The following is a 13,401-nucleotide window of genomic DNA, read 5'->3' as shown; positions in this document are numbered from 1 at the left end:
GAAAGAAACCCTAAAATCCTACACTTTTATATTCCTAGGGTTATAGATGCATTAGTGAGGATGATCATGGTAATGACTTTATATTATTACTATGCGGATATAATCTTCCTGTCTCTTTATACTGTATAACACCTATGTGAAATGTCACTGTCAATAAACAGGGGAATGTCTCCTCCATTGGCTGAAGCATACTAATAGATGAGAAATACCATAAACATACATTTTTCCAGCTCAGCTCTGCCAGAGTATTACTCTCTCTCTCTCTCTCTCTCTCTCTCTCTCTCTCTCTCTCTCTCTCTCTCTCTCTCTCTCTCTCTCTCTCTCTCTCTCTCTCTCTCTCTCTCTCTCTCTCTCCTCTCTCTCCTCTCTCTCTCTCTCTCTCTCTCTCTCTCTCTCTCTCTCTCTCTCTCTCTCTCTCTCTCTCTCTCTCTGGTACCATTGTATATGAATGTGCGGAGAGGAACACAAAGCATTTGTGTTTCACTTTTCTTTTAACCATGAATTATAGCAACTTAAGACATAACAGATTACATGTTTTATCGTAATACAATTGTATTTGACTAATGTGGGGAATTCAGTGAGAAGTTTCAGCTGTATTTTCATTCACCTCAGCTTTAGGCATTGTTTTCCTTGGCTTATAGACACGACGGCCCTTTCTAAAATGTATCAAATCGAAAAAGATTGAAGCAAACAGTAAACAGAGCAAAGCACATCGAATACACGAATACAGCTCAGTAGACGTTTCGCATAAAAAAAACAACAACAAAGTACGAATATCAATTCATGTATGCAACACACACAAACAATGGCTATAATATCATTATTTCTCAAGATCTAAGATTGACATGGGGCTCAATCCACACAGCCAAGTGAGAGGGTGGTTGATGATTGGAGTGAAGCATCATTCAAAGGTCTTGAGGTGGTTGTAGAGAGACTGGACATATGTAAACACGCACATTGGGTCCGGTCTGTCTCCCATCTCCAACATGTCCTCCACCTCAATGAGACGCATGCAGTCAGCCTGAGATCTGGAGGACCGAGGAAAACAATAAAGTCACAACACCATCTGTCTTGGGCATTTAGTATTGTCACGATCTTCATCATCATCATCATCATCATCATCATCATCATCATCATCATCATCATCATCATCATCATCATCATCATCATCATCATCATCACCATTTCTCACTCTGATTCTTTTCAGGGTTCAGAAAAAAAATGTGTGTGTGTATATCGTTGAGGCAATGTTTAAAGTCACAACCTCCTGACTTCCTCTTCATGGTCCTAGCTCATATACGTACTCTGCCGTGGTGAAGGCCTGCTGCAGGTTTTGCTTGTGCTTGCCAGGGTCCAGCGTGTTGTAGTCAAAGTCCAGAGGGAAGAAGGAGTGGACCAGAGCACAGAACGCCATGCCGTCGACCCAGCTGGTAGAGAAGTTCTGGATGTCTATGTTCTGCCCATCGGGTGGAGTGGAGAGCCGTAGAGGGGTTAGCATTCACACGGTAAGTGTATATTCTGATATACTGTACATGAAGAAACTCAACCTAACACCCATTGTAACTCATTTAATAGTTATATATTTCTGAAAGAAGCTTATTCTGCAAGTGCAGTCTTGTGGATATACACAGTGCTACTGAAGTATGAGGATGATCTCGGCCGAACTGGGAACAGTACCCGAGAGGCTTGTGGGAAGGGGGGCTACCAGGCGAAATTCAGCTGAAAACTGGGTTGGCCGGGTATTAACGGGACCCACCTTGTAACCAATGGTTTTGGAGCGACACCACTCCAGGAGCATCTGTTTGATGCCGCTGGCGCTGGACACGCCGAAGCTCTGAGAACGCTTTAGCTTGGGTTTGCTGTCTGCAGACTTGGGCCTGTACCAATCACATGACACAAGAAATTACATGAAGTATCACCGGGTTAAACATATATGTCTCACAGGCTCTTTTGAGAGAATGCCTGCTCTGAAGATACATTTTATAGGGTACCTATGTTAAAACATACAACCTAGTTGACATGCATTGTATTCATGCTAATCAAAAGAGCCTGTTCAGGTCAGTAGTGTGTGGTCACAACACACTACTGAAAAGCCACAAATTACTTAGATTGAAATTACAGTCCAGTGACGATGGGCTACATGTAGGCCTCTAGGAACAAAAGGCCCCAAACCCAACCTGGTCATTGAGGATGTGTCCCTCAATTCACCTTGGATAAAAGAGTGTAGTCAAAGACAAAGCTAGTGATAGTAATAGCTTCAGGGCAGCCCATGTAAATCATCTCACTTGACCGGGTCTGAGTTCATCCTCTCGAACATGGCGCGCCTGGCCTGCGTCCCGGCGTTCTGCGGGAGTGTCTGCGTCTTCCCGGGTTCCCGCCGTGCCTCTGTGAGGCCGCCCAGCCCGGCCCCGGGGCCCTCCTTGCGGCTTGCCTTCCTGTGGACAGCGGGTTAGCATAGCACACGGAGCCGTGTCAACGCTAGGCCATAGAGCGGGATGGAAGCAGCCGCAGTGGCAACTTACTTGTCTAAGATAGGAGAGAAACCTGTGTTTTTCACCAGGGTTTTGGAGGGAAGTAATTTTTCTGCCCGGAAAAAGAGACACAGGAAAGTGAAGTGGGGATGCAGTAAACGGGTCAAAGGGTGACAGAAAGAAACGAGTGAGAGAATGATGGAACCATGGAAGGACCAGAGAGGCAGAGAGACAAGACGAAGAAGAATTCAAACAATAAAGAAGCAATAAAGAACCTATAGATGAGCTTGAGAATCGTTTTGTGTACATTTGGTCGGTTGAAAGGAGACTGAAATGTGCATTGGCCTACCTGCGGACTGAGGGAAGCTTACACTTCTCTTTAAGCTGGGACTGGGAGACTTTAGAACCGGTACTGGAGTAAGAAGGGACAGCATTTTATAAAAAGGTCAGATATCAGATGAATGGTGATGAAATCACTTATCGAAACCTATAATCACTTCCATTCAGCATATTCAGCGAACTTCACCACTCTTTAAGTAAACATGACCGTATCCATTGATGGCATCCCACTTTACTCACGTCTCTTAAAGGGATATTCGCCTGGTTTTGCATTGGGGTCAGGCAAAGGAAACTGACTGGGCAACTTGGGCTCCAATATAACAGGTGGAGGCCTTTGAACAGCATGAGAAGACTCTGTGTTGGCTTTGGTCACAGTAGTAGCAATGGCAGTGGTGGACTTAGATTCAGTGACATCTGACACACAAAGACATTAAGGAAAGTAAATACAAATACATGGCTCATATATTGTTCCATTATTACGCTGCTCAGCTCAAATTGAATTATTAAATGCGTTTTTAAATAATTAAAAAAAAGTTGGCCTCCAAATTACCACGCTTGAAATGATAATCGCTCAGCTTGGCTGCAAGAGGTTCTGGAAGCGAATGGTTGGTCGTGGGTGCTGAGGAGGGAGCATCAGGACTGGGTTTGGAGGCTGCTGTGACAGGGAGATGTGCTGCCCTCTCCTGGCCAACCGGGGGACTTGGCATCTTAATTTCAGCTATGCCTGTCAAAGTAAATAAATTCAGTTGAATGTAATAGTTAATGTAATCAATTTAATATCTTAGCAATATGTTAAGATAAGCAGACAGTTTTCCAACCAGTAACAAAATGTAATCGACGTGGGTGAACACACACGGAAGTGCACAAGTGTGCACGCACACACACACACACACACACACACACACACACACACACACACACACACACACACACACACACACACACACACACACACACACACACACCTGACCAGCTCCACTGCCCTTCACCTCTTTACCCATATAATTGTCTTGCTCTCTCTGTATTTACTGTATCATCTCTCACAACGGCTAGGGCGTATGCTTGTAATTGAAATTCTGGCCACCAGGTGTCGATGATGTTCCCGTTGACAACAGTCCAGTCCAGCCAGCCTGAGTCACAGTATAGCGGTCCACTCACCTCGTCTAAAAGCATACTCCGCTGGCCTCTCTGCAGTTCCCTCAGTGACCAAAAGCCCTGTGGTTTTAGGTTGCGGCGCCGGGGACTGAAGCGGGCTGGCGGCTATCTGAGGCTCGGGATTAGGCCTGGATAGCATGGCTGAGACAGGTAGATGGGGCTTTGGTTCAGTGTCGTCTGGATGAACAGAAAGAGACAAAGAAAGACAAGACACACAGTGGGGATGGTCATTTTAATAATTTTAAAGGAACCTCATTGTTTTTGTATTTTAAGAAAACAAAAAATCCCACGAAAAACGATCTTACAATTATCCCTTCCATATTTTTTTCCTAAGGACTAACCGATTGAGCCTGGTGATGTGAACTCTGAGCTGGGTTTGGTTGACGCACTAAGGGGGAGATATGCTTGAGTCGGGAGCTCAGAAGACACATGTAGGCCTACTGTAAAATGAACACATGATGTCACACACCAGTGACATTCATTAAAATATGACAAACTTTACATTTGTACTTTGTAAAGAAGGCAGTGGTGAGCGTTTACATTTGTTACCGGAATACAAAGTAAGGCAGGAGTAATAGCTTAATAGGAATAATACATTGTGTTTAAATATCAATAAAAGATGGGCTTCATATACAGCATTAGCACTAGCCGCTGAAACCACTTGAAGCACTTTGTAGGAAAACCTCACATAGCGACTAATGCTTCTTTCATTTAGAGAGAGGCTTAGCAAAACATCCATTTGGAATTTCAAACTCAGAAGTCCATCATACATATTTTTCATCAGGCATTTACATCGCAAGGTGACAAACACAAAAAATGATCGACAAAATTAGGAAATGTGATTGGATAATCTGTGAATGGTGAATGGATGCATACTGACTGAGGCTATATCTTCTTCATAAACGTCACTGTGTTTGTATTGGTAACAACCTGCAGGTAGGGTTGGTGAGCTTTGGAGAGCAGTTTCCTCTGAGGCTGGACTGTGGGCAGTTACAGTTGGAGTCAAACAACTATTCAGAGGAGGACAAGTTGAAGTTTGGGAAAGAGGCATCCAATTCCCCTGATCCGTGTTGACAGTATTGGCTTCCCTGAGTGGAACACCTTCGCTTCCTGGAAATACAGAAACAAACACGGTACTATTGTGTTCTCTTGTAATGAATGCCTTTGTGTCGAATAAGAGGGGGAGAGAAGCATTACGTTCTCTCCCCAAGAGGATTCGGGTAAATATATGAATTAATATAACAAATGTTGCATCAACCTAACACCTACCCAAGACAGGCTCTTACTTTATAGCTAAACTTACTCATCAATAACTTAAATACTTAAGACAATTTCTCACTTCATATTTGGACTTAACACCCCATAACTACTATCTAATCAAAACAATGTATTTCTTTACACCTTCACGTTTTCATCAAAACCCTAATAGCTAAACATAACCATTTTTAACTTTGTACTTGTTGTTAGGTTACAACTATTCCTCGTCTGATCCTGCAGCCGGAGCCACATAAACCCCTAACCTTAACGGCAGCATCAAAAGGCCAATGGAGGATCATTGTTTCCAACTGTTTGTAATCCATGAATACCTATCATACGTGTGCAAGGCTGGGGCTTTCCGATGAGGAACAAAGATAACTTGGTCCCTGACTTGACCCCACTGACATATCACGCTTCAGCCTTTTTGAGACAAGCATGCACTGAATTAGTAGGGCATTTGATAAACAATGTAAAGCAACAAATTAAACCTGCATTTTGTAACTTTTCTACTACAGCTTTTAACTCCATTAAAAACATATCTGAATGAGAAACTATATCTAAAAGACACCCATCCACTCGTACATTTTTACCTTTGACCCCTTCCCCAACGGCAGGTAGAAATAGCTATAACTGTTGCTAACACTCTAGTCACTTGACATCGCTAATGGAAAAACTTAAATAGTGCCGTTAGAACAAATTGTAAACACAATTCAAGACCACATCGACATTGAAAAAGTATAATGGACCCACCTACAGGCATACCTGACTGACCTTGGGGACACTGAACAGAATATGGTGTGGATGACTCGCTGCTCGACTGGAGAGAGTCCCTTGAGGAGCAGTCCTCAGTCGACTTCCAGGCCATCTCTGAACATATTGAAACGTGAAGGTAAGAACAAGGGGAGGGTTGGAGTTGAAGGGATACAATGAGATATATGTAAATTGCTGTTTCACCAAGATTCACTCGAGTATTGGAACACATTGGAATTCTTTGAAAAGCAATTACAAGTGTATCCCCCTCACATGAACAGGAGCTATTGTAACTCTGCAAGTCAATAGAAGAGGTTTACGGAAAAGGTTTGAGGTATTCAAGTTGAGATATCAGTACGGTATTTGTTGTGGTAGGGTGCCCTTGTACCTTGTTCTCTGCGCTGGCCGTTGACAGATGAGACAGCATAACTTATCTGAGCTCCATCTCTTTCCAAGTTTGCATGAGAATCCTATTAAGCACAAAAAGAGAATCTCATGAATAGATCAATAAACGTCATAATGTTGCACTCACATCAGACATAATGGATATGCAATATGCATATAAAACCAAAACCTGTTGAACTCTTGCACTCTTTTTTATGTTCCCTTTTTATTTCCGGGACGTGTATTTAAACAAAGGGATAATCTTTGTTACGGCATGCACAGTTGTCGTGGTAATCCTTTGTCCTTATGCCTAGACCAATCCTCATGTGTTTCACTCCAGCTGTCTACAGCCCCTGATGCTCCGTCTGTCAATGACAGGTGTTGTCAACAAACCTATCTATTTTAAATTGTGTAACGCTCCATCCCACGCCTCTTGCGTCCCAAAATAGCCCAATGTCCTCCCTTCAATCTCTCTCTCTCCCGTTCTCTAAAAAAAAAAGCTTAGGAAATTTGGAGAGTTTGCTTGAGTGGTCTAAACAAAGACCTAATTATATCCCAGTGGGCTTTGACTGTCAAGAGAACCACCACCCCCTACCCCCCAACTGACCGATAGCTTCCCCCGAGACACAAAGTACTTAGGCACCTTGGTAATAAAGAGTGGCGGCAAACCAGACAAGCTATCATCTCCCAGGTCAGGTAGCGCGATCTGGGATTAGCTCTGTAATGATCTGCAAACTTTATGACAGGCTTACCCCACTCAAGCCCCTCCGTAGCTTTGAGTCAATTTCTCAGAAACATGCGTGTGTGTTGAGTGTTTTTGTGTGTTGCATCTTTGGCATTCAGACAAGAATCGACGCATTGAATAGTGTTGTAAAAGGCCGGGTCGTGCGAAAAGTGTCACGCCTCGTCTCCAAAGGAGCCTTGAAGGGAGGAAGTGGCCAGGTGACTTCAGGGGAGCGGAATGCCTGGCGGGGTGTGTGTTCCTCTGGGGCAACAGCTGGTCCTCAGAAGGGGTGAGTGATGGGGTGGTGGGGGGTTCAGGGCAGGCCCACTGGGGGATTGTAACATGGTCACACATTGAGGGTTCCAAGTTTCCACTGGGACTCCCAAGACAGTTTGCCAAGAAGGCATGCTTCCCTTAAGGATACGTCATTCTCTAGAGCAGAGCCCAGGGTATTCTAGAAGACCGCAAGTGGTTCTTGAGGAGTGATCTTGGATCTCCATTACATTATAATGATGCACATAAGGGGGACTGATACAATATTTAGCTTGCTCCCACGAGTGGAGGTTATTAAGCTCCATGGTTTGCAACCAGTGGGTGTGGGGAGGTTCTGACACGTTCCTAGTGTCCCTATGAAGGTGACAATACTGGCATCGCAGAAGGTAAATTCTACAGTATCAGTTGAGGCAGTAGGCCTGTGCAGTTTATCAGAAAGCTCTTGAAAGGCGTGACGTGACGAGAGTTAATAATAGAGACATTTACCAAAACAAACACTGGGATCCCAAGTAAAGTTATTAAAGACGAACAAGTAAACAAACAATCAAAATGTATGCTTCCTCTTTGACCCTCTCACAAACATGCACGTGCCCATGCACTAACACACAGCCATGCAGTGTGTGAGGCTCCCATGATTGAATGTCTGAATCAGTGGAATATATCCCCCCCAACCCAACCCCCCCAGGATCGGCCGTTCAGTCTCAAAAGTCCAAAACGCCACGCACCAAAAATAAATGTGCCCTTTTGAGGCCCTGCTGATGTAAATTGGGGTCACAGGCAGCGAGAAACAGGGAGGGAGGTGGCTCGTGTTGCGAATAAGCCAAGCCAAGGGGTTTTAAACTGGTAATATTCGTACAAAAATAGAATTTATGAGGAAACACAACCAATTTTAAACATCATGGTATTACTAGTTGAATCCTTCATTCTGTAGTTTGAATGGCTAAATACAGTTGTAAGTAGTCCGGATGTTGTCATGGGGACCGAGGGGAAGGTAAACTGAACCCACTTTCTAGACATGGCAAAGAATTGTGAAAATAGTGAAAATAGTTTTAACATAGAGGGCAGCATTGCATTGTAAACGAGAAAGACTGTGTCATAGCATCAATATCATAAAATAGGATTGTATGATATTAGATAAAGGAAAAGAAAACCTTTACACATTGTTCTTAACCAGGATGCTAATAGGAACAATTAAAACATAGTTTTGTTTTTTTGTTGTTGCCTTTGTAATATGGCAGTTAACGATATTACTATACATAGTAAACAGTACAGCATACAGCATACAGTTAGTACACCTAAACAGTAGGGTAAACGTGCAGGTGCAGTAAAGGCGCAGTAGAAATTAGGGAATATTGCACGGTATACAACGGAAGGTGTAGTTTACAAGACGTCTCTCGGACACGTAATCTGTCTTCACACTGAGGTAATGCGTCACCACTTCATAAGTGGCTAAGGAAAGGCTACTCTCCTGGTTCTGAGCGCTAACAGAACGACCCGCTTGCCTGAGCAATCCTGGACTCCAAGCTCGCCGTACTACCTTCCACATCCTTAAAAGTAATAATCAATCACGTTTCAAATCAATCAACGTTTTCTTTCCAAAATATCTTCAATATTCAATGCTTCTTGATTGATGATTCTTGTCTGAATGCCAAAGATGCAACACATAAACACACACACACACACACACACACACACACACAACACACACACACACACACACACACACACACACACACACACACACACACACACACACACACACAACACACACACACACACAACACACACACACACACACACACACACACACACACACACACACACACACACACACACACACACACAAACACCCAACTTTACTCAAAACTATAGAGGGGCTTGACTGGGTTTAGCGACAGAATAAGTTCTCTCATGGTCCATAACGAAATAGATACACACGGGTACTCACGTTGACGTGAGCCTGTCTTCTAGACCTCCAGGGAGCCGGTGCGGTGGTCTCGGCCGGAGCCGCAGGGCTCCAGCCAATCGCCTCCGACCCGTTCAAACCCTCCCGCTGTACCTGCGGCTGGCAAGGTTCATGTCCGTACTCCTCGGCCACACACGCCTCAGCCACCGCCACCCCCACCGCCACTTCCAGGGGACCGTTCTGGACCAGTGCCGGGACCTCGGCCGCGGGCGGCCCCTGAACCCCGGCCCCGGTCAGCCCTTGAAGCCCGGCCCTGGTCGGCCCCTGATCCCCGGTCAGGCCCTTCACCCCGGCCCCGGTCAGCCCCTGAACCAGGGCGGCCAGGGAGTCCAACTGGGCCCGGAGCCTGCAGTTGTCCTCCGTGAGACTGGACACCGCCTCGGCCAGGCCGCCGCAGCCCCTGCACACCTCCTCCAGCCGGTGGTCCAGACGGGCCTCCAGGATCCGCACCTCTCCTCGCACCTCCTCCACCGCCGCCTGCACGGAGGCCTTGAACCGCCCCACCGTCTCCCGGACCCCCCCTGTGTCCCCGCGAGGAGTAGGCGGTGCCGCCTCGGGCCCCGGGCCCACCAAGATCCCCTCGGGGGCCGCCGGGCCTGGGGTGGGCTCCATGTCGTAGCGGGAGTAGCTCCTAACGCTGGAGGAAAACCAATGAGCGACAGTGATGATGGTGAACGTACTCCTGCAGGGGACGGATGTTTTGAGCGCTCGGTCTTTGAGTTGTGTCCCCTCTGGCTCCCTCTTCTTATCACTGGCGAGGGGAGGGCTATCTCATCTGACACACTCTCTCTCTCTCTCTCTCTCTCTCTCTCTCTCTCTCTCTCTCTCTCTCTCTCTCTCGGCCTCCCACAACGTTCGCCTTGATCACACGGGACCCCTCCCATGTGTGTCGGCTCTGAGTTAAGGGGGGTCGGCTCTGGGTTAGGGGGGTGTGTGGCAGGGGCGGGGGAACTGGCTGTGAGGGGTTATGGCAGTTTATGGTAGTTGATGGCAGTTTATAACAGTTTCCCTACAGATCAGCAGAGACTGCTTAGTGGGGTGTTTGGGGTGTGGGTGTGTCTGTTTGTGTGTGAGTGTGTGTGTGTGTCTGTTTGTGTGTGTGTGTGTGTGTGCGTGTGTGTGTGTCTGTGTGTGTGTGTGTGTGTGTGTGTGCGTGTGTGTGTGTCTGTGTGTGTGTTTGGGGGGGGGGAGGCCGTACATAGATCCCTGTCAGCTCATTCAAATCCCATCCGTCTCTCAATCTCACACACATCCAAACACGCACTCACACACACAGACACACACACACAACAGTTCATGCAGTATGAGCAATAGCAGTTATTTATACACCATGGAAAAAAAAAAGGATATGCATAATGATATCTCAGACTGGGGTGTGCGTGTGGGGGGGAGGCAGACATTCCAGCTCCAACACTATCAGGTCACTCTTACATGCAAGGAGTAGGAACATCAAACAACACTACTGACCTGCTAAAAGGCTGTAGAGGTTCTTTCTGGTCGAGTGGAATGGATCCCGTCTTATTCTCTCATGTCCACTGTGGGTGTGATACCCTATGCTCTTTCTGTGGGCCGTCCCTCGACACATATGGGGGCAACAGGTTCACCCCGGGGTTGGGGAAGGCAGGGGTGGTGGTATGGGGGTTATTGGAAAGAGGAGGCGCCGTGAGCGTCTCTGGTTAATGGCGTAACAGTAGTTGGCGACGGTATGACGACCGCGGTAATGTTACAGTAGTAGTGTGTGAGGAAAAAACGGTGCCCATGGCGCTGTGTGCATGCGTGGGGCGGATATAGGAGTATTTTTATATCTGTGAGACAGTGGGAGAAAAACAGAGAGAGGGAGAGAGAAAGTGGCAAAGAGAGAGATGGTAGATCCGACTCAGGTTGCAGAATAGCACGTATCACAGACTAGTTGTATATTCCCGTTTCTCACCATCTCCCCACAGACACACACACACACACACACACACACACACACACACACACACACACACACACACACACACACACACACACACACACACACAGTACAGTGCAGCTCCCGAATGTTGGCACATCCCACACTCACCAGACTTGAACCATAATTAGCTTGTTTGGGCCACCTTGTGATAGTCAGAAACAAAACAACACCGGTTATTACTTAGATAGCAGTGATTTGTTTTTATGAAATGATCACAATCTATTATATTTGTTCAGGCCTGTCCTGTGATAAAAGGAGAAAGGTATATTACTTCTAATAAATAAATGGTGTGAGCAGAATTATTATTTTCGTTGGAGTCCACTACCTTTTGACTAAAATTATAAGGTTGTTCTTGATATGAATAAACTAACAGCTCCGGCAGTCTAGCAGGTTTGTTTTTTAGAAAGCTTGTCGGTAATTGTAAATTAAATAATGTTTGAAAATACTTGAAAATGATTTAATAGAAACAATAGAGAATTAATGGTTTAAACAGTCATCTGCATTTATGTAACAATTTTAGAGTCGCGCCAACTGCAAAAAAATGTCAATACTGCCATCTGCTGTTCACGGAGATGGCCTAACCCTCTGGCTCTCAACTTCCTGTTTGTGAGGTGCTTTCAATGAAAGTCTCATAATGAACCAAAGACATGAGCGAATTAATGTGACAAAAACGAAATAAAATAAAAAAGACAAATTCCAAACAGACTATTAAATCAATTTATTTATCTTGAAGGGGTGCTCAGAATTCACTTTTTTTTTTTCTTGCAATGACTAAATTAATCATTACCTCTCAATGAATGCCTCTTTTGTAAAAATAAGAGCCCAGTCTTTTTCAGATAGGAAATTTCCTCAAAAAAGGGTCATGCTAAAAAAAAAAAGAGAGAAAGAAAATAGATAAACGTATATACGTATATACCAAATCTGATATATAAATATACCTATGAAAAATCAGAAGGTTATCAAAAATAAGGTGGGAGGGGAAAGGAGGGGGGAGGGAGGGGGTGCAGGTAGCATTGGCGGTTGTGAGTATAGGCTGCAGTTATGTCGTTGACTCCCATGGTGTTGGGACATGTCAAGGGGAGGAAACGTACAGCAAACCGTCGAGCCAAACCTCGTCTCAATAATGGTAGCACTGCAAACTAAACAAATAAACAGTAACGCAGTCAAGGGGTTCACCACCAAATGTTCAGATGTGCATTCAGGGGGTAAGATCCATCATATTACGCTCATTATTTTTGAAAAACCAAGGGGACGATAACATACTTAAAGCTACACCAGGTAGTTTGGACCCCTTTACATGGGTTCTTTTTTATTTGTGAAAATAAAACAGGAAAAACTTGTTATCATGTCACCAGACGTTTGCTTTTTAGAAGAATTCCCGCCTCCCCCTGAAGAATTGACAAATCAAGGCTCTTGAGGACATGTTGTCCATTCAAGCAGTAAACCAATCAAACCAAATTGTGCATGTCAGTGGCCAGCCACTAAGGTCTGACAGCAGAGTTGAGCGAGGCGTTAGTTTTCCTCCACTTTCCTAGTGCAGCTTTAACATGCTAAAATTACACCTTAATATAATATAAAAAGGATCTGTATCTTTTTATCAGTAATAGTACAATATTTAATCATCTCTGCTGACAAGTTTAAAGTTATATTCTCAGGTGGACTTTCTCTTAATGAATCAAACTAAGAAGATTAAAAGCTAATGATTTTCTGCCAAAAATGTAAAATGCTAGCAGGGTTTTCTTGAAGAACTGGTGTGAGCTGTTCACCACTGTTGACCTTACAGTGGCATTTGCCATGCATAGCTAAAACATGGTGAATGATACAGGATATGATATGCCTTAGGATTTAAAATCGAAAACAAAAACAACAGCAACCTGTAAACACTTTGACCTGTTTTAACCGGTTTTTCTATCATTTTTATTCTTTTCCTTTTTTAAACATGATAGGGTCACCACAAAGAGATTTTTCACAAGGCACTGGATACCATGTTATAGGTTCTCTGTCCCGAGTTTAAAATCAATCTTTGCAATCAACCTGCATTTTTACAGATAGGACAATCACTTCAAAATGAAAAATGATATGTAGACAAAAATAGTGTCTTCACAACAGCCTTTTTTTTTTCTTT

At 44.7% G+C, this 13,401-nt stretch overlaps 1 protein-coding gene across 3 annotated transcripts; it reads right to left on the bottom strand.

Annotated features, from left to right (window-relative positions):
• Window positions 1-343: 343 nt before the first annotated feature.
• LOC130386382 (fibrous sheath CABYR-binding protein-like) lies at window positions 344-10,107 on the bottom strand. 3 transcript variants are annotated; one of them, XM_056595268.1, is made up of 14 exons: window positions 9,302-10,107; window positions 6,361-6,442; window positions 5,985-6,089; window positions 4,896-5,075; window positions 4,307-4,405; window positions 3,969-4,142; window positions 3,361-3,534; window positions 3,051-3,224; window positions 2,821-2,883; window positions 2,523-2,583; window positions 2,286-2,435; window positions 1,757-1,877; window positions 1,305-1,456; window positions 344-1,028 (listed from the first exon to the last, which is right to left on the bottom strand). In XM_056595268.1, the coding sequence occupies exons 1-14, from the start codon at window positions 9,929-9,931 to the stop codon at window positions 902-904; spliced, it is 2,292 nt and encodes a 763-aa protein (XP_056451243.1). In that variant the 5' UTR covers window positions 9,932-10,107; the 3' UTR covers window positions 344-901. The 3 variants fall into 3 exon arrangements, with proteins under 3 accessions (XP_056451243.1, XP_056451244.1, XP_056451245.1); XM_056595269.1 differs by having other exon boundaries at window positions 5,994-6,089; window positions 9,302-10,105; XM_056595270.1 differs by lacking the exon at window positions 4,307-4,405 and having other exon boundaries at window positions 9,302-10,106.
• Window positions 10,108-13,401: the final 3,294 nt, after the last annotated feature.

This window comes from Gadus chalcogrammus, chromosome 7 (assembly GCF_026213295.1).
Source record: "Gadus chalcogrammus isolate NIFS_2021 chromosome 7, NIFS_Gcha_1.0, whole genome shotgun sequence".
Lineage (NCBI taxonomy): Eukaryota > Metazoa > Chordata > Actinopteri > Gadiformes > Gadidae > Gadus > Gadus chalcogrammus.
This window is presented reverse-complemented; position numbering and strand designations above follow the sequence as displayed.

Bases quoted from the DNA above. Each gene is read 5' to 3' on its own strand.
- LOC130386382 (XM_056595268.1), bottom strand. From the start codon at position 9,931: ATGGAGCCCACCCCAGGCCCGGCGGCCCCCGAGGGGATCTTGGTGGGC. The intron at 6,090-6,360 runs GTACAAGGGCAC...CAATATGTTCAG, and splicing joins CGGCCAGCGCAGAGAACAAG to AGATGGCCTGGAAGTCGACT. The intron at 2,436-2,522 runs GTAAGTTGCCAC...CGCTGTCCACAG, and splicing joins TTCTCTCCTATCTTAGACAA to GAAGGCAAGCCGCAAGGAGG.